Raw genomic sequence first — 21,477 nt, forward strand, 5'->3', positions numbered from 1 at the left:
AGTTAGAGAATTAAGAAAAAACAAGACTAACATTAGAAAATCCTTCGACATAACTGGTATTCAGAGAAAACCAGTTGGCAAACATTTGTGGCTATGGATGCTAAATATTTTGGCTCCCTCCCTTCATTTCAAAAGATTTATGGTTCTTTTGGGAGCATGGTCAGTGACAAAAGAGTAGAAGTAAATCCTGAAATGTGGAAAAACTAGCTTTCCTTAATGTTATACTGCCTCTTTATTTTTTACTCCAAACATGATGCCAGTTTTTCAGAAACAGTTGATGATTTATGGAACCTTTTCTCCCACAAGAAGCTGTTTTCTTAATGCCAAATGCTAACTTAGAGGGGTTTTTTGCCCTCAGAATCTATTTAGAGGTCATTCAGATGTATCCACAAGTTACCTTTTAAGGGTTTACTTAAACTGAAATTGTAAGTCACTGTGTTGGCACATCCTTGGTCACACTGTGGAGAAAAGAGACAAGGAAATAGAATAGAGTAGAAAATGGAAACATATTCAAGACTAGAAAAATGGAAAACAAATTTGTGGTGGAGAATGGCAGAAAGCCACAAAAGAACCAGAGATTGGAGGGCAAGAATGCCAAGAGAGACTCTTACTTCCTCATGCATAACTGAGCATTTGGGTTATACAGGATCATAAGTACTGTGTTCACACAGTATTGTATGGATTAGACAAGAAGATAGTTCCAGACTACCTATTTCAGGTGGGCAATAGCCTGATTCATGCTTCTGGGGCTGGCATTTTCTACTGTTGGTTATTTTTGTCAGACTTCCTTCACTTCCTGAAGAGTAAAGATGACTCCAGCCTTTACACTGACTCAGAGGATATCCTTCAGGGATAGCAACACCATTTTAATTAAATATTCTTCAACTCACCTTGTATCATTAAAGATTACACCTTTCAAAGCGTAGAAAATTACCCAGTATGCGACGACAGGACACTTGTACCAACTATTTAGGAAATCATCCCTATGGTGAAATCATGAAAAATAGCAAAAATAGCATGGACCTGATGGCATGCCTTCTGAGGCTGGCAAGTAAGAGATATACTGTTTAAACGTGTAGGCCAGATTTTTACCAAACATATGTTGAAGGAGTGTAGCCTAGTGGATAGATCATGGGCCCGGGAGTCAAAAGGACCTGGGTGCACATAGTAGGTGCTTAACAAGTACCATTCAAAAAAAAAAAAAGTGAAAAATTCAGCTGGGGAAATTATTGTGGTATCATTGGCTGGAAATAATTTAGATTGGCTAATCAAGCCAATACATTTTAACCCTATGCCCCAAGAAGCATCGTGCGTAATCAGACCACAGTACAGGTGAGTGAACATGATCTTTATAACCTATGAGATAACATTTGAGGAAAGGTTCAGGGACTTGCACTTGGCCTCTACATAGCCTCAGTAGATCCAAAATCTGGAAAATATTAAGTAAACTTGGCTACCTTGAGAAATTATTCAGTATTGTTTGATTACTCCAGAATTAGGGATCCCCTGCCTGATCAATTCCCCACTGTCAACAGGGTAAAACAGGGTAATAATAATGATAATGCTGGTATTTGTTAAGTGCTTACTATGTGCTGAGCACTGTTCTAAGCGCTGGGGTAGATACAGGGTAATCAAGTTGTCCCACGTGGGGCTCACAGTCTTCACCCCCATTTTACAGATGAGGTAACCGAGGCACCGAGAAGTTAAGTGACTTGCCCAAAGTCACACAGCTGACAGGTGGCGGAGCCAGGTTTAGAACTCATGACCTCTGACTCCTAAGTCCGCACTCTTTCCACTGAGCCACGCTGCTAGTAGACACCTATTCAATTTATTCTTGTCATGCTGGAGGATTCAAAAGATAACCTGAATGCTGATGTTAGTTATTTCACATTCTCCAGAAAGCTTTTTGTATCAACAGACACTGAGCATCATCATAAGCCCCAGAGTCAGTTATTCAAGAATTGATGTAGGTGATGACTGAATCTTAGAAATCATACAAGTTTATAAACTCTATATACTTTTGACTTCTGGCTTTCAAGTTTTTCAACTCTTGGGGAAAGATTAGAAATATGCCATTGAACTTAAAGAAATGAATACCAAACACTCAGGAGAAGCTCTTTGTAGATGTAAAATAATATGGTTTCTTTTCCTCCCCATACTATTTTAAGAATCTCTGAAGATCTATTAACAATCCTGAATGCATTTACTAGCACGTATCTTATTGCTACCACTAGGACAAACTTGGACTTTCTATGATAAAAAGGGTTAATGTGCCTTTAAATGACAGCAATTTCCCACATGCTAGATAATTGTAGAGCAGTGTGCACATCAGGGAAATGGTGATTTTTAACATTCCTGTGATTTTTCCACTGGCCCTGGTTTTAGTCTGGATGTTTTACGTACTGCCAGGTTATGACCCAAGAGCTCTGGATGATTCAGGAAATATGGCAGAGAATTATTCCATAACTGAGTTGAACTTGCCCATAACTCGTTTCTAACAGGATTCAGTTTGACCTCATCTTATAAACTGAAATGTAGGCTGGATCTAAAATTTAAAATAAAAATTAAGCATTAGTGGCAACACTAATATTAAAAAAAGTTACTTCTGAGATATGTTATGTCCTCTGCTATGTCTTCATGTAAATGATAAATTTGATTGATTAGCATCTCTATGGCATTGTCCCTTCCCAAGCGCCTAGAACAGTGCTCTGCACAGGTAAGTGCTCAATAAATACCATTGATGGATTGATGGAAAAGAGGACACCAAAGATGCCCATGCCATCTTGAAATGACCCTGGTTCCATCATTCCCTTACGTTCAGTTATTGCATGTGAAATTATTTCTTGAAACCAGATTGGGTATCACTTTTATTCAACTTTGAAGCCCTTTCTTAATTTAAAGTATTTTTGATTTTCTATTATTAGAAAGCTAACCTTTTAAGGACATCATTATTAATCAGTAATTAATAGATGCCTTCTGATTGAAATGGGGTCTTAATTCCTTTCACTTGGGGGGGTCACTTGGAGATTCTGAATCTAAGTATATTTTAAGGTATAGTTTTCTTCTAAACCCCGCAAAGAGGATTCAAATGGGAGCCTTATTTGAGGTAAATTTTTCATGTGAACTAAAAGAGCTAAACTTTGTTGGACCACTCATCCAGTTTCTGTATTTCTCAGCTGTGTGGCATGTGCCTTTTTCCTGAACTCTATTAACATTCATACTTGCTAGGAACTGCTTTATCTATTATCGTGGCACAGGTCCTGTTTGAGAATTCATGTTACTCCATTCAAATTTGTCAGAAACTGCTTTGCCTATTACCATGCCACACATCCTGCTTGAGAATTCATATTTTATTTTCATCTAATTTGTGGAGATTTATACAAAACCATTATGTAAGATGGGTTAGACATTTTTAAACCAAATCTGAGTTTAATTTAAGCCATAAAATGTGATTGTTCAAATGCCAATAGAACATATTTTGCATCCAAAATATCAGATTTCAAAGAGCCTAACAACATGATGTCGATTTTGTGTGAATTTAATGGGGAGCTAACTATTTCCATATTTGTTATAATCTTTGCTGTAGGATTTGCTCTAATAGTAACTGCTAGGAAGAGAAATATTTGTTGTGGCAGTCGTAAGGCATATGGTATAAAACTAATGTTTCAGAACATATGAAAAACAATTTTTTTGGTTTTACTTTAAAATATGTATTAAGTTGCATATGCATTTAGAAAAGGAAGAAAAAGTTCATTTGTAATTTTCATATTCTTTATTCAGTAGATGAGGGAGTTTTTAAATGTTAGGGTTTTCTTTAGTATCATTTGATGACCATTGTATATAGCAGATAAAGACCATAGAAAATATTATTGAATGCTAGATCCAAGTAAAATTATGTTTTGGGGAGATTTTTCCATTTAAAAGGTGGATTTCCTTGGAATACTGTTACTGTTATTTTGTACAGTATTGACTGCCTTTGAACACCTCCTTCAAACATAACTTTATTCCTTCATAAAAGTATGAGTGAATTTTGGTGAAAGTATTTCCTTTTCATTCATTCATTCAATAGTATTTACTGAGGGCTTACTATGTGCAGAGCACTGTATTAAGCACTTGGAATAGGCCATTAATCATTTCAAGATATTTTATTTCAATCTGCTTATCTGGGCTGTGTCCTAGCGAACCACGTAAATTTGGGGGACCAGATTCTGTTTAGGTGATTTCAAGACATAGGACTACTGAGTGTACTTAACACAGAGGGAGGAATCTTGTAATAAGGGGCACAACAGAGTGAATTCCTGGCATGTCACTGTCTCACTGAATGAACTTGGCCAAATCTTTTAATTTTCTCTGATATTCAAATTTCAAAGCTATTCAAAAACTAAGCAGTAATTGTAAGGGATATTGGAAATGTAAATTATTAAATAGCAAATAAAAAATGGAAAACAATTGAGAAGCAGCATGGCCTAGAGGAAGGAGCATTGACCTGGGAATCAGAGGACCTGGGTTCTAATTCCAGCTCCACCACTAATCTGCTATGGGACTTTGGGCAAGTCATCTTTTCTGTGCCTCAATTACCTCATCTGTACAATGGGGATTAAAACTGTGAGCCCTGTATGGGACAGGGACTGTGTCCACCTGATTATTTTTTATCTGTCCCAGGGCTTAGTACAGTGCCAGGCAGACTAGTAAGCATATAAAAAATACCATTTTTTAAAAAAAGTGCCTCCTCATCAATGGTATTTGAGTGCTCACTGTTTGCAGAGCACTGTACTCAGCATTTTGGAGATTACAGTAAAATGGAGTTGGTAGTCACATTCTGCTTTCACCCAGTCCTTCCTTGTCAAACCACATCCATCTCCTCCTTCAAAGCCCTGTAAAAAGCCCACTGCCTCCAGGACATATTCCATGATTAACCACTCCCCACACACTTTTGTCATTTTAGAACTCACTATTACCTTTTGTACTAATGTGTTTATCATTTATTCATCCATTGCGCTTACTGTATTATCCACTTGTTCACACTCTTAAATATTTGACTTTTGTCATCTTATATGGGTTGTTCTTCCCCAGCTAAGGATGTTAACCTATTAAGCTAGCTCATGGAGAGCCTTGAATTCTATGGTCAGGAGCTTTGATTTTATTCCAGAATCAAGGAAAGCCTCTGGGTTTTTTTTTGATGAGGAAGGTATTCTCATTATTCCACAGTCATCTGCTTTTCTAGGGAAGTGAAGATGTCTAATATTTTAAAAAGAGAACTCTAAATAATGTACTTACCTAAATGTAGAAGTAATTACATTTTTTTGCTGCACTATTCAGTTAAGTGAAGCCTATTTTTTCCTTACAACAGCTTTAAAAAAATCGAACTGTTCCAAAGTCTAATGGTAAGCTATTCCTTGACGTTGATTTTCCTACTGATGGCCCTGTACTGAAAATGACAAACACATTCCATTTTCTTCTAATGAATCGCTAGGTTCTTCAAGATATAATGACACCAGCCTCCATGTGTCTCCTCAACCCCTTCCAGGGAGATGGCAGGAGCATGGCTCTGGCATGAGGTCCAATCCCATCAAATTGCCCCAACTTCCCAATTTTTTTTTGAATGGTATTAAACACTTCCCCATTTTACAGATGTGGTAACTGAGGCAGAGAGAAGTGACTTGTCCAAGGTCACTCAGCAGACCAGTGGCAGAGCCAAGATTAGAACCCAGGTCCTTCTGACTCTCAAGCTCCTGCTCTATCCATAAAGTCTTGCTGCTTCCCCTTCAGAAGCAGAAGCTGCTTCCCCTTCCCTTTTCCCTTCAATTCAGAATGAGGTGTAAGAAGGAGCATGCTGTTCTTCCCCATTTGTAAAGTTATGCATAGCTTTCTCACCAAATCTGCTGTTCTTAATTCTGGCAAGAAAACAGACATAATCCATCCAGTGAATTTCCACATTTTAATATGTTAGCGATAGGGCAGGAAATTGCCTAGTCCATGGGTTGGCTTCACCTCATTCCAAAAAAGTGTCTATAAAAATATGGTCTTACTTATCCTGCAGCTGTGTATTATTATGTATTTTAGGGAGGTAATCAGACAGCTACAGTAATTGCATTGTGTTCAATGAGAGACTTCAACTTGGCACAAGAGACCTGTCAGTTGGCTATCCGAGATGTGGGGGGCCTTGAAGTTCTCATCAATTTGCTTGATACTGAAGAAGTCAAATGTAAGGTGGGTAGCTTTCTATGTAAAATCAATTGATCTTTGGCTTGTAAAAATCTATTTTTAAAAATGCATCTGTACTAAATATGTCTTTATCCTTTCAGCAAAAAACAAGAGAATAATGATGTCTAAAGAAAAGAGTTAAAAATATTTTCCTAGCCTATGTAGTCAATTTAAAATGTATTATATGTATGAACTCTTTAGTTTTAGTGTGTAACATTTTTCTCCTTTCAGATTGGTTCGTTAAAAATCCTGAAGGAAATAAGTCAAAATTCTCAGATCAGACGTGCTATTACTGACTTTGGAGGCTTACAAATTATGGTAAAAATACTGGATTCACCAGATAAAGATCTGAAATGCTTGGCAGCTGAAACAATTGCAAACGTTGCCAAGTTTAAGCGAGCACGATGGATAGTGAGACAGGATGGAGGTATCAAAAAACTCGTAAGTAGTTTAAATGTTCTTATCAATGGGCTAAATTCTACTTAAGTGTGTAAAGAGCATTTAATTATTTTAATGCTCTCCTTTTTAATAATACCTTTTAGTCCTAAATGAGTTAGTGCATCTTTGGAACTCCCTAATGTACATCAAGGAATTAGTTTCTATAGTTGGCTGACCTTGCCCAAAATGTTTTGAAAACTTACAATATTTGGACATTTTGGCATGGGCCTCTTGGCTAAATCACTTGAGGAATTTACTAAAATAATTAAGAACTGTTTTATTATTCATTTTCTTAAAGCATTCATTGCCATTAAGCATTCATTCTGATGCTCAGAAATACATCAGATGTGTGTTGTGTTGGATCTTCTGAGAAAAAAAGTTCTATTGAAATGGGCACTCTGCATAAAAGGATGTTTTGAGAGTCTTGTAGAAGCATTTTTAAAAACTCCTACTCTTACATGAGATCATTTACCTTTGATTCATTTAAAAGATTTCCCTGATGTGTTCTTTCAGGTTGAGCTCTTGGACTGTGCCTCTGTGGGACCATCTCGCTCAACTCAGAATCAAACAAAAGATATTGAAGTGGCACGGTGTGGGGCTTTGGCCCTGTGGAGCTGTAGTAAAAGCAACAGCAATAAAGAAGCCATTCGGAAGGCCGGGGGAATTCCTCTGCTAGCACAATTATTGAAGTCTTCGTATGTAAACATGCTAATTCCAGTGGTGGGGACATTTCAAGAATGTGCATCAGAGGTAAACAGTAATCAGTTTGTCCTTGCCTCCATTTCACTGAGTTCTTTCTATACTTTTTTAAATAGAAATGAGTGCTCTGGATTGCTTTGTTGATATAGGATTGCTGGGCAGGATCTATATAATTGAAATACTATTCTTCTAATCAGGTGGTCTCTGAAAGGGTGCTGTAGCCTCCACCAGTGAATTAGAAGAATATTTGGATTTAAAGACCATATTTTTGGTGGAGGTCTGTTATTTTCTAAGCCTCAAAACGCAAATTCTGCTTCAAATTTTCAGCAAGAAAGTTATGATTTTTTAAGAGAATGTGAAACTATAGACTCACAATTTTTGATTTTGTAATTTTTCTTTACAATCCCCAAATCCTGAGAGCTTGTACCAAAAGTACATGAAATAAAAATAGAACATCGTGCATAATGGAATTCTACCAGATACTCTATTGAAATGACAGAAAGCAGAACTTGAGACATTAACTAGGTCCTTGCCAAATTGAAAATATGAAATTAGCAAAAATTAGGGTTGTCCCAGGTTAAATCTTGATCAAGAAAGTTGATCCAAGTCCAACCTGGGAGACAAAATGCTAAAGAATGCTTTATGCACTATCAATGGCAACTTCATTTCTGCCACTCTGCCTGCTGGCAACCTTAATGAATAAGAACTGTAAATGGGGACCCCCTCAAAGAACAAGGTCCTCTGGCCCTGTCCAAAGTGACAGGGACCCACTGAGAAGTAAATTAATTAACTACTCTGTCTCTAAACTAATGGGAGATGTGCACTGCAGGCACCCTTAGGTAACTCCAAGCCTTGGCTCCCACTTGTGGAAGAGTTTCAGGAGTCCTAGGGATCACCTGAAGATTCTTGTAGCGCAGTCCTCTTCGTGCTTGGTTTTGCTAGTGACAGAAAAAGTAACAAAAGCAAAAACTGCTGCAGAAGCAAGAGTGGTACCTTAGTATTATCATGGTGCTGCAGCTTTTTCCTTTTGTTTTGTTAAGCATTTATGTAGCATTGAAGTGTGGGCCAAGGGAAGGCCACTGTTGAGAATAATAATCATAATATTTGCTAAGCACTTGCCATATGTCAAGCACTTTACTAAGCACTGGGTTAAGATGCAAAATAATCAAGTTGGAAACTCACACTTTAAGTAGGAGGGAGAAGAGGTACTGAATCCCTATTGTATAAATGAGTAAACTGAGGCACAGAGAAGTTTAGTGGTTTGCCCAAGAACACGCAGCAGAAAAGTGGCAGAGCCAAGATTAGAATCAAGGTCCTTTGACTTCCAGACCTGTGTTCCTTTTACTAGGCCTCACTACTTCTGCTTTTTCTACTTTGCTCTTTCCTTCCTCCAAAAACAAGTTCCCCAGTGCTTTTTTTTGGTTCTGAAAACTTCCAATTTGGCATACTGTAGCTAGTACCAGGGCCTGCTGATAAACTAAGACAGGCCCTACATGTTTGGCTTGTGCTAAGTTCTTGCTATGGATTGTGTCGGAGTCAGGTTACCGTCTTGCTTTTTTTACATTGCTGGTGGCTTTAGGTTGTCCCAAAATATGCGAATGGGAGACCTCATGGCCGTTTTTAAAGGCTATTTAAATCCACCGGCAAAGTGGAGCAGGAACAGAGCATGTGTCTGTACCAGAAGGAGAAAGAGCACAGGAACAACTGCTGAAATAGAAAACAATGAAAGACTTGAGAGTACAAAGGGAAAAGAGGCAGAAATGGATGGAGCTATTGCTTCGATTCCATCACCTCTCAGTGTTACAGTATCTTCCTCCTCATCCTCATATTTGCTGGAGGTGATACAGAGGAGCACGTGTGCCCTTTGCCTGGCTGGCAATGGATTGAGGCTGCTAGCCCAGGTCACTCAGTGGCCAGTCCAGCAGAGAGCTGTCTGAAGGCCTAACAGGGCCGTAATCGCGTCTCTTGGCAGACTGCCTCGGCATGCTGATAGAATAGCAGGAGGAATTTTGCTAGGATCATTTCCGGAACAGGGGCATGACACGGTTTGGCTAAATATTAGTACAACACCTGCCAAAAGGAATCATAACAGCCCAGCATATGTTATTTAGTGGGTCCAGAAGAGAGAACTCATTCCAGAAAAGGGAGCAAGACTGGAGTTCCTTTATAGGCCCTACTTTCCTCTCTGATTGACTCGTTTCAATAGTCTTACTCTTTGTTTAGGGCAGTATGACTGGAGGCAGTTCTGGTGTGTGCTTTACTGGTAGCTCACATTTTCCTAGGTCAGTAGGATGACCTGAGACCAGATAAAAGATCCTGGGATCCTACAGGTGTCGTGAAATCCTGTACCAGAAAGTTAACATCCCTGTGACTGTTAAGTATAAAATAAGCGTTTTTCCTTGGAAGAAGTTAAAATAACCAGTGTTGCCTCTAAGGTGCACAAGGTTGCATAGTTGCACAAAAAGATTTCAGGTGCCATGCTTCAGAAATCCTGGAATGGCACCTCAGCTCAGAGGCAGCTCAGAGGGAATATTGCTGGCCGGAAGCTTTCAGGAGTGAGTACTATCATTGTAATTTGAAATTACAAATCCCAGTCCTACTACTTGAAAGAGTCCCAGAAGCACAGGCTCTTCCAGAGCTCAAGTCCTTCTTCCCCACCTTCTCTTCCTACTACCCTCCACAGTGAATGGTGAGTCAGCCACGACAGCCAGATAAAGTGGTCAGAAAGTGCACAATGTAATGAGACAGGAGATGGGTGAGAATATCAGCAACAATGCCATTATGGAACTTGCCTAGACCCCTTACCTGACTCCTCTGCCTCTCCATTAGGAGCATTTCAGGAATATCAGGAACATCAGCAGAGGTCTACATTTCATCTTTTTTGGCTTGTTTTTGGTGGGGGGAGGTTTCCTCTCTCATTCTGTTTCTAATCTCTGAATTTCAGTGAATTTTTGTGAAGACCTCCAACCTTAAAAATAACGAATTACAGTGCCACACCCTGGAGTGCTTTATGAATAGGGACAGTATAAAACAGTGTCTACTATTGAAAGAACTCACTTACACAGAGAAAATCTATTCCATAATTCTGTTCCGACCACCTATTTATTACATGCCCCGACCATTTAACAGCAGCATATTGTTGAATAAATGGGGATCAAGGAAGAGAAAGAGTAAATTCCAGTTCCAAGTGGACCCATCAGTTCTGCCAAAACCCTCAAGTGTATGTTTTGTTGGCAGTAGGATATCTTCTCTTTCCCTCCCACCCCAAATTTTAATCTAAATTCCAGTGCAAGCAGACAGTGAAGAGATGGCATTGTCATTTGATGGGTCAGCAGCCCTAGTGATGCCATATTTGACAGGGCCATGGGTTAGACAATAGCAAATTAGACCATCCTTAGTGGCCCAGAAGGTCATGAAGTCAATTGCTAATTCAGTACACTAAATTATTTTGGCTTGAAAGAGAATTGTTGGTCACCCTTCATTACATTATTTAGATCACATTGTGCAAAATGATGTTACTAATAATAAGGTCACTGAAAAGTATTTTACTTCGGCATCATTGCGAAGTAAAATATCTGTGTTTTAGAGAAATAAAGTAAATTCCAATTAAGGAAATAGTAGAAGCGAACTCCAAATAGGAAGTGATATGATGGAAATGCTACTGTTTGTTTTATGGTGGAAATATAGTATACTACTGTACATGTGAAAATTTGAAAATTTACATTCATAGGCAAGCTACAGACGTGCTATAAAATCAGAAAAGATGATTGAGAATCTTGTGAAAAACCTAAGTAGTGAAAATGAGGAGCTGCAGATGCTTTGTGCCCAAGCCATCTTTAAGGTAAACTCATTTAATAATAATAATGATGATGGTATTTGGTAAGTGCTTACTATGTGCCAGGCACTGTACTAAGCACTGGGGTAGATAAAAGCAAATCGGGTTGGACACAGTCCCTGTCCCGCATGGGGTTCACAGTCTTAATCCCCATTTTACAGATGTTAACTGAGCAACAGAGAGGTTAAGAGACTTGCCCAAGACCACACAGCAGACAAGTGGCAGAACCAGGATTAGAACTCATGACCTTCTGACTCCCAGGCCCATGCCCTATCCACTATGTCACATTGATTACATTATTTTCCAATATTCCTTTTAAACAGTATATTCTGACAAATGTGGTATAATACTACTACTTTTAATCCCATTAGTGGTATTAAGGTGCTTACTATGTTCCAGGCACTGTGCTAAATGGTGGGGAAGATACAAGTTACAGAAAAGCAGTGTGGTATAGTGGATAGAACATGGGCCTGTGAGTCACAAGGATCTGGGTTCTAAACCCAGCCCTGCCACTTGTCAGCTCTGTGACCCTGGGCAAGTCACTCAAATTACCTGTGCCTTAGTTACCTCATCTGTAAAATGGGGATTAAGACTGTGAGCCCCATGTGGGACATGGACTGTGTCCAAACAGGTATTTAATCCCCATTTTAAGAAGAGGGAAACTGAAGCACAGGGAATAATAATTCTGGTATTTAAGAACTTTGTGCCAAGCACCGTACTGTGTTCTAGGGTAGATAAATCATCAGATCATACATTGAGCTCATAGTCTATGTAGGAGGGAGACAGATATTGAATCCCCATTTTGTCAATGCGGGAACTGAGGCACAGAGAAGTTAAATAATATACCTGAGGTCACACAGCAGAGGTCACACAGCAGACAAGTGGTGAAGCTGGGATCAGAATCGAGGTCCTTTGACATTCAGGCTCTTTCCACTAGGCTATGCTGCTTCTCAGAAAAGTTTGGTGCAAGTGTGACACAGCAGAGAGAGAGTAGAGGAAATGAAGCCTTGTTTGGGGAAGCCTTTTCAGATGAGTTCTGATTTTAAAAAGGCTTTGAAGGTGGGGAGAGTGATGGTCTGTTGGATATGAAGGGGCAGGGAATTCCAAGCCAGTGATAGGATGTGGACGAGCGGTCGGCCGCAAGATAGAGAAACAGCGTGGCTCACTGGAAAAAGCACGGGCTGTGGAGTCAGAGGTCATGGGTTCGAAACCCAGCTCTGCCACTTGTCAGCTGTGTGACTTTGGGCAAGTCACTTAACTTCTCTGTGCCTCAGTTACCTCATCTGTAAAATGGGGATTAAGACTGTGAGCCCCACGTGGGACAACCTGATTCCCCTGTGTCTTCTCCAGCGCTTAGAACAGTGCTCGGCACATAGTAAGCGCTTAACAAATACCAATATTATTATTAGGTGAGATCGAAGTACCGTGAGTAGGTTTTCAGTAGAGATGTGAAGTGAGCAGGCTGGGTTGTAGTAGGAAATCAGCAAGGACAGATAGGAGGGGACAAGGTGATTGAATGTTTAAAAGCCAATGGTAAGGAGGTTTTGTGTGTGATGTGGAGATGGATGCCCTAAAGGTTTATCCGGCTTCCACTGAATCTCACTTGACTCACTGCGGGCTTGCTCCTGTATTTGCAAGAGCACTTGACCTTTTAAGAGCCTTCCGTATCAATCGGTCAATAAGTGCTGTTAACGAGTGTTTTTCTGTGTGCAGAGTTGTGCTGTAAGTGCTTGGGAGAGTCCCATAGAGGTCGTAGACACAGTCCCGACAGGGAAGGAATCAGCAGTCCCAAGAAGCAGTCGGAGACATCCCAAAGGCCAAGTGACGGTCAGGAAGTCTGTGCTGAAAAAATGGGCTAGAGGATGTCATTACTTTGCAAAACTTGTGGACCAGTTTTTGGCAGCAGGCAAATCACCTCTTTCAGCAAAGTTTTCTGGGCCCTAGGTCTACACCTAGGTTTTGGTGGCGGCGGGGAAAGGAAGGAGTCGCTAACGGTATAGGACCTGAGGTTAATCATTACCTTCCCGGTTCCGGGGAAGATGTTTGCTGGGTTGTTCAGTGAACATGAACAACCCAGCTGCTAGTTAATCAGTCAATCATTCAGTCAGTTGTATTTATTGAGCACTTACTGTTTAAAGAGCACTGTACTAAATGTTTGGGAAAGTACACTACAACAGAGTTGGTAGATACATTCCCTGTTGTTCTGGAAAGACTTGTACTAGTCTGTCTCAGTAAAAGGCAACATATAAATAGTAACTCTTTATACTGATGTTTTCGCCCTCATTTTTTGTGATCATTTGGGCCCAAAGGAAACATGGAATTCCATATAATAATCCCTAAACCTGCTTTTGTTCCATAGTGTGCTGAAGATGAAGAAACACGAGATTTAGTTAGACAGCACGGAGGACTCAAACCACTTGCAACCCTGTTGAATAACTCTAGCAATAAAGAACGATTGGCAGCAGTAACGGGTGCAATATGGAAATGTTCAATCAGCAAAGAGAATGTGACAAAGTAAGGGTAAACCTTTTAATGCTGTGAAATGAGAGGCGATCATTTAAAAGTATCCTGAAGCATAACCCTGTTTTGAAACAGGGCCAATTCTAAGAGAATTTCTTTATTTGAAGAGTTATTTTTGAGCCAACTAACCAACAAGAAATCCTTGGCCATGGAGAGGTACTTTTTCGGAGCTTCTCATGTGCCGGGGGCATTCCTGTGGGCCAAAGTGCCTAGATTCATACAGACCTCCCCATAGTACAGCTGGGTTATAGTCCTCATAATTAAAACTGTACTGTGAATGACTGTAGTGGGGTATGATGTTCCATAAACCTTCATGAAATTAGGTTCTTTTACAGAACCCCAACATGATAGCTGAGCCCCTACACTGTAAGTGCCTCCCCACAGGCCAGTTGTGGAGCTGTGGGTTCCAGGGAAGAGGCCACTAGCACCCCACTTCTAGAAAACTCCCATGGGTGACAGGAAATGGCGCTGGACTTTTGGGATCAGCATCATCATCAGTGGTATTTATTGAGCACTTATTTTGTTCAGTTGCACTGTACTAAGCATTTGGAGGAGTGCAATACAATGTTCCCTGCATACAATGAGCTTACAGTCTAGAGTGCGAAGTCAGGATGGAGCAGCTCTCAAGCTTCCCTCTCTCCCTCACAGCATGGCTGAATGTGGTCCATTGTCTGAGACCCTAGGCCTTTCAGCTAATCCTCTGGGAACCCTGTCCAGAGTCCTCCCTCCACCAGCCCGACTGTGGAAGCTGTTCACTGGCACTGTAGTTAAATGCTGTGCTCCCGTTCCTGCCGCGCCACTCTGTACCACCTCCAGCTTCAACTCACCCCAACTAAGCAGGCCGCTCCAGCCCCCTGGGTTTGCCCGCTGGCCGGTTCCTTACCGGAGCATCTCCCGGCACCCAGCTTCAGGTCCTGTGGGGCAGGGTTACAGCTGAAGCCTCCAGGGGGTCCCGGGCCCTGAGCGTTCTGTGCCCACTCTGTGCCCAGCTTCTGGGTTAGGGATGATGCTAAGACTGGGATTTGACTTGTTTTGTTCCCTTTCCCCTCTCTACTAGTCTCACGCACCTTGTTGAGATCATGGCATCTTCCACCTCCTATCTGTCTGCTCTCACCAGGCCTTCCTATCCCTACCCATTGCTGCCACCCATCTCCCTGGTTCTGTGTTGTTACAGCCCAGCCCTTACCCTTCAACCTCCAGGAAAATGGGAGGGGAGGGGGAAATCAGTGATCCCACAGCACCTAAAAAAACCAAATTAGAAACAAGTAAGCCTTGTGGCACTGATAAGACTTTTTTGTTTCAGGGGACAAAGGGTGAAATGGGGGAGTGAGCGTCACTGAAAAAATGAAACAAGTACAGGCACTTGCGTACATGCAGTATCGGCAGGGGAGTGGCAGGGACTCCGTGCATGAACGGTGGTCATCTGAGTGGGTCAAGGGATGCCCGCTTCTGCTACCTGCCACCTTGAGACAGTGGCTTGCTTACTCACCATGGGCAGCTGCCTCTGCCAGTTTCAGACAGTAAGTGAGTAAGATGAGAACAAAAAGAGGTGCAACAATATGGTCTAGTGGAAAGAGCACAGGCCTGAGAGTCAGAGGACCTGAGTTCTAATTCCAGCTCAGCCAGCTGTCTATTGTGTGACTTTTCTGCCAGTCACTTAACTTGTCTGTGCCTCAGTTACCTCATGTGGGACAGGGACTGTGTCCAAGCTCATTATCTTTTGTCTACCCAAATGCTTAGTGTGTTGTCTGGCAAGTAGTAAGCACTTAAATACAACTAAAAAAAAATTAAAAGTGAAGGCAACAGGGAAGTTGGGTAAAATGCCTGATTTTTTTTTTTCATTTACAGAAATGTGATAACGGTTTATTTTAAAATCCATTGCACCTCACTCTGTCTAGCAACTTCCTAGGAAGTGTTTTGTTCTCCATAGCTTCCTTTATATATTTGGGCTGAAATAAGATGATAAGGTAAAATAAGATAATATAGAAATATAGTTACAATGCTAGGCTACTTTGTGATGAATGTTTAGTATTTAACTGAAGGTATAGATAAATAGTTAATATTTGAATTAGGAATTGAAAAGGAAATCTGGGAGAATTAGTATGACATGACCCATGTGAGAACAATCAAACGTTAATAAAAATTAAAATAACGTAATTTTGATGTTCCATTTTTTTTTCCTCTGACAATACAGGTTTCGGGAATACAAAGCCATAGAAACCTTGGTAGGACTCTTAACTGATCAACCAGAAGAAGTCCTTGTGAATGTGGTTGGAGCACTGGGAGAGTGTTGTCAAGAGCCAGCGAATCGGATTATTGTTCGAAGATGCGGTGGCATCCAGCCACTTGTGAATTTGCTCACTGGAACCAATCAAGCCCTTCTTGTGAATGTCACCAAGGCTGTAGGAGCTTGCGCAGCAGAACCTGAAAATATGATGTAAGTGAAGTGGTCGGGTTTTTTAAAGATTTTACAAGAATACTAAAAATAAAAAAGTAGGACTATAGTCTTATGGCTATGACCAGAGGCTGGTCGGCCCTAGCCCTAAATTCCAATTCCCCCGACTTGCCCTCACCAGGGGCCAGTCAGTGCCCTCGAGGGGATTCAGAGCAGGGGCTCTCTGAGACGGCACAAGCCCTGCTTTTCCGTGTTACTTTTCAGCTGGATCAGCTGGTCTTGGCCATTGCTGGGGCCCGGCCACTTCAGAGGTGCACAATCTCCAGTCTTGCCCGGGGGCAGTAATACCTATCTGGCTGGTATGCCTGGGCATTGGTGATACCAGAGAGCTAGCCTCCATCCCATCTCTGTTAGAGCACCAGGCCACCCAGGCTCAGGAGACCCAAGGAGATATCTCTTCCTCATGGAAGTCCCCAGAGGGGGAATCTATCCGCACTTAGCCCTGGTGAGGAGCCACTTTGTCTTCCTGCCAACACAGAACAAAAGATGACATTGCCTCTGGCCTCTCTCCAGTTCCAAGGTGGGAGACAGAGAGTGCAGGTACGACTAGCTACTATACCCCCAAAGCCACTAGCTGGTATATCCTGACAGATACTTGATGAAAATTAACCCTGCACTTGTGACTTCCCCTTCTTGGTCCTAACCCCATTGGAACCCAACAAAAATATGTTATTTATAAAATGTTATCTGTTTGTGTCTGTAATGTTACCTGTATTCATCCTTACACAAAACTGTTACACTCTTCCCACTCATTTGAATTCTTTCAAGTAGAGGCCACAGAAAACAGATGCATAGGCTGTGAGAGGCAGAGAAATCCAGAGGCTCTGAATGGAAGATGTCCTCTATCAGCTAAGACTGCAGTAGCACTCCTGAACTTCCTCAGATTTCTGTGTGGCTCAATTCATAAGTGAACGAAATGACTGTTAAAGATGTCTCAATCAAATGTCTCATTTAGGGCAAAACTCGCATCTAATTCGACTGGTTGCCTCAAGTGGATGGCAACTGAGAGGAGGGGGAGAAGAGTTTGAAGACAGGAAGGGTGTGGGAGTTATGATTCTAGATAGTGTATGCTGGGGGCAGGATTCTGGTCCTGGGGCTACAGGTGCTAGGACTATCTACCCACAGGTGCCAAGGCTGACCCTCATCCAGCCTTGGCACAAATTAAGCCCTGTCCAAAACTCACTTTACACACAGTATTTGGGATGTGTTCATTTCCCCCTCTCTGTGGAACTTGATTCTTCATTAGGTTTTTGGATAGATTGGAAAGTGAGAGATTTATTTTGTGCAGTGTGCATACTAATGCAGTGATTACTTCTTTCATGAATAGAGGCCGTTGTTTTTGTGCTTTGGCTGTCACCCAGTGGCTAAAAGCTAGATAGTGCACAAGGGTAAACATGGCTTAGACAAGCAGTTAGCCTTGAGATGTGAAAATTCACATGAATGAAGTACTCCCTCCAGGAATTTCTAAATAAAAATGAGAAGGATCAAACTAATACCCTTAAAAATTAGCCCACAGAACCAGCAACATAAATCAATCAATCAATCAAGTGTGGCATTATAAAACCTCAGGCCTATACCAACTCATAAAGCTCCTATTTCTGATACTCAGTATGGATAACTTCTTACTGGATTGTGGTCATCTTTAGGACCAAAAATAACACATTATTGCTCAAATTTTATTCAAACAAATTTCACCTTGTTTTTGAAAAGGAAAGAGTGACTGTTGTTCAGTAAGAAATTCAGAAAAGCCTGCCAAATATGAAGGAAGAAGTTAAATCTTGAAATGTAGCCATCCAAAGTTGGTAGTATTTGAAAAGATGTTGAAAGATAAATTTTAGTTTTGCAAAAGTGCTCATTTTCTTACCACAAATGCCCAAGGTTAACTAGTTGCTTCTAACCACCTAAATAATCCTTTGATCAATTTTAAATAGCATTCCATTAGTAAAGCTGCATCATCTATGGATCTTAAAAGGACCTGTCCTCTGGTCTTTGACAAAGACAACTCTACATTCCACTAGACCAGCACTCCTGAGACAGCTCCTCTCATTTTAGGATTTTTCCTTTAGTCTGGGCATTCTAAAACTCCCAGTGTTCATCCAGGGACAACCTCCTAAACACTTTCCCTAACACCTAAAATGGCTCTCGGTTACTTCTTACATTCCTTCTCCTGAAATCTCACTCAGAACATTTGTTCCTGGACTTTCCACTCCAAGAGATTTCCCATCTTTTCTTTGCATGTATTTTTCCTTAGATCGGTCTTTGCTAACCCTGGGAAACCATCCCTCCTCCAGGGATCAGAAAAACAAATTTCACACTCTAAGAACTTCAGAAATTACACTCTCAACATCTTTCCTGTTGAGTTATGTAAAACTAGTCTTGCTCTCTCTCCAAGGGACACAACCCCAGCCCTGCTCCTCCCATATGATGACTGTTGTTCAGGAGCTCACAGTCCAATCAATCTATCATATGTATTGAGTGTTTACTATGTGCAGAGCACTTGGGTGCTATGAATCTGAGAAGGCTTCCCAGAGGCGGTGGGATTTTTAGAAAGACTGTGAAGAGAGATATGACAGTTTGGCAGGAGAGGGAGTTCCAGGCTGGAGAACAGCATGAGCAAGGGGTCAGAAGCCAAAGAGTCAAAGTGGGTTTAAGAGGAACAAAAGGTTCAACTGGGATGTAATCGGTAAAGAGAGCTGATAGATTAAAGTAAATGGAACTGGGAGAGAGTCATGAAGCCTGAAGTAACTTTAATGAGGCGGAGATGTTTGAAAAGCAGAGAAATGTGTGTCAAGTGTTGCATCAAGAAAATGGGTACAGCGGTGTGTGGTACAGTCAAAGGATGGAGGCAAGGAGACCCGTGAAGAGGCTGACACAATAATCTTATCATGTGATATGACAATAGTTTGCTTGGGTAGAGAAGACAGGGTATACTTTGAAATGTTTGGACATGAGTGGTTTCTAATAGATCTGGCGTAATTTCTCAAACCCAAGGACTTTGCACATGTGCTATTTAGTTCGGCTGTCGTTACCAAAGAGGTTGCGAATTAGCGACAGCTTGGAGGTGAAATACTGTGTATTCCAAATGATCCTCTAAATATTCCATACCTCTGCGGTGGCTCAAAGATTCACAGTTTTTTCATCTATAAAAAGAGTTGCTTGTAAGATAGGGTAAAACTGCATGCTCTATTTGGTGTTTGAAAAGGAATTAACTAGTAGAATAGTCAGAAGAACTTTCTATATGTCAATTTCCCTGTCTGATGGTAAATATCTTCACCTATTTTATGAAATATTTCCCCTATATAGTTAACTTATATTTATAAAATAAATATTTTTAAAAAGTGTCACATGGTCCACTGTTATGTGATCATGTAATGAAAGACCCTTTTATATTACATATGCACCAGGGTAAAATTAAAAGCTACCATGGAATCTGTAACTCTAAATTTCCTGGTTTTTGTGGTTTAAACATAATTACGCTGCACTGACAGTGGGGGGGAGGTGGCATTGAATTTGTTATTTTAAGAGAAAGGGAAAAAAAAACAACGAAATCTGTATTTAATGTGCGAGGTGGAAAAGATTTGGCTTCTGTTGCAGGCCAACCCTTCCTTGCTTCTCAAAAGGTCAGTCTGCCAGAGAATCACTGTCTGACCTCTTAGTATTTGCACTTTTCTTTGGATTCCGTTTATGAAAGGGCAGTACTTGGCTCCCCTTTCCTTTTTAAGGTATTCATTTTTTCATCTTAATTTTATCTGAATCTACACATATGTAGAGCGACTAGACTTCCGTATTCTCTTCTTCCTCATCTCCCTGCCTGCAGCCTCTTCCCTCTCCAGTCCATCTTAAACACTGATTCCTAGATCATTTTTCTAAACCATTGTTCCCAAGCAGCGTGGGTCAGTGGAAAGAGCCCGGGCTTGGGAGTCAGAGGTCATGGGTTCGAATCCCGGCTCTGCCACTTGGCAGCTGTGTGACTGTGGGTAAGTCACAACTTCTCTGTGCCTCAGTTCCCTCATCTGTAAAATGGGGATTAACTGTGAGCCTCACGTGGGACAACCTGATTACCCTGTATCTACCCCAGCGCTTAGAACAGTGCTCTGCACATAGTAAGCGCTTCACAAATACCAACATTATCTCTCCACTCTCCTAAAACCTCCATCTCTCTCCACGTCAACCAGGAACTCCTGACTTTTGGCAGTCCATTAGCTCTCTTAATCCATCAGTCAATCGTATTGAGCGCTTACTGTGTGCAGGGCACTGCTAGACTACAGTGTAACAGAGTTGGTAGACACTTTCCCTGCCCACAATGATTTTACAGGCTAGAGGGGGAGACAGACGTTAGTATGAACAAATTACTATGTACAAAAGTGCTGTGGGGCTGAGGGAGGCATGAATAAAGGGTGCAAATCCAAGTGCAAGCCAGGTGCAGAAAGGAGGGGGAGAAGAGCCCACTACCCCTCATCTTATACTCCTTTTCTTCCCAAACTCACCTTCCCACTGTACCTAATTCTCAACTCATCTTCCTCTGACCTCTTCCTCAATCCCTGCCTCCCGCATGGAACTCCCTTCCCCTTAAAATCTGCTAGACCACAGTTCTTCCCATCTTCAAAGCCAATCAATCATTCATTGAGCACTTACTATGTGCAGAGGCGCGTTATTAAGTATCTGGGAATTCACAGTATGACAGAAATGGTAGACATGATCTGTGCTCACAAAGAGCTGACAATCCAGAACCATAAAAGGAAAAAATAGAGGATTAAGAATGTAACAATTTAAAAGATAAAGACAGGGATAAATACAAAAATAAAATAAATAGTAATTGTAGTTGTAGCTGTAGAAGTAATGGTACTGAATGAGCATTTACTGAATTCAGTGCAGTGTACACAGGGAGTTAATGCAATATTCACAAAGAGTAGATATGGTGATTGTTCTAGGTTGTGTCTTCCATCTCTACTGTATTCTCCCAAGCACAAAGTCCAATTCTCTATGCATACTAAGTGCTCAGTATTATTATTGATTGAATAATGACATTAACAAATGCAAAAAAATATTGTTGGCTGAAAAGAAGTGAGGTGAGTAGACAGATGGCTGTTGACATGTCAACTTGAAAACTAGGAAAATAAGAGTAGAAGAGTGACCACTGCCTTTTAAATTCTCTGATAATCTGAAATGTCTTTTCAAAGATCGATGGCCATTCAGATTGTTATAGAATTTATTCACACCCCCACCCGCAAAAAAAAAGGTTATTCATCCTTGTTTTACTAATTTTTTGTTTACTACTAGCATTTTCTTGAAAGCTAGGAAATGATTTAGGGAGTTGATCGTCAGT

At 40.9% G+C, this 21,477-nt stretch overlaps 1 protein-coding gene across 3 annotated transcripts in view; it reads left to right on the plus strand.

Moving 5' to 3' along the window:
* The window catches only part of ODAD2 (outer dynein arm docking complex subunit 2), a 132,141-nt gene that overhangs the window by 51,026 nt on the left and 59,638 nt on the right, over nt 1-21,477 (plus strand). For all 3 annotated transcript variants that reach the window (XM_029077607.2, XM_029077609.2, XM_029077608.2), the window contains exons 11-16: nt 6,064-6,210; nt 6,436-6,645; nt 7,156-7,392; nt 11,072-11,182; nt 13,536-13,690; nt 15,891-16,133. In XM_029077607.2, coding sequence (XP_028933440.1) covers nt 6,064-6,210; nt 6,436-6,645; nt 7,156-7,392; nt 11,072-11,182; nt 13,536-13,690; nt 15,891-16,133 — 1,103 coding nt within the window. The remainder of the gene's footprint in view (nt 1-6,063; nt 6,211-6,435; nt 6,646-7,155; nt 7,393-11,071; nt 11,183-13,535; nt 13,691-15,890; nt 16,134-21,477) is intronic.

Source organism: Ornithorhynchus anatinus, chromosome 13 (assembly GCF_004115215.2).
Source record: "Ornithorhynchus anatinus isolate Pmale09 chromosome 13, mOrnAna1.pri.v4, whole genome shotgun sequence".
NCBI classification, from domain to species: domain Eukaryota; kingdom Metazoa; phylum Chordata; class Mammalia; order Monotremata; family Ornithorhynchidae; genus Ornithorhynchus; species Ornithorhynchus anatinus.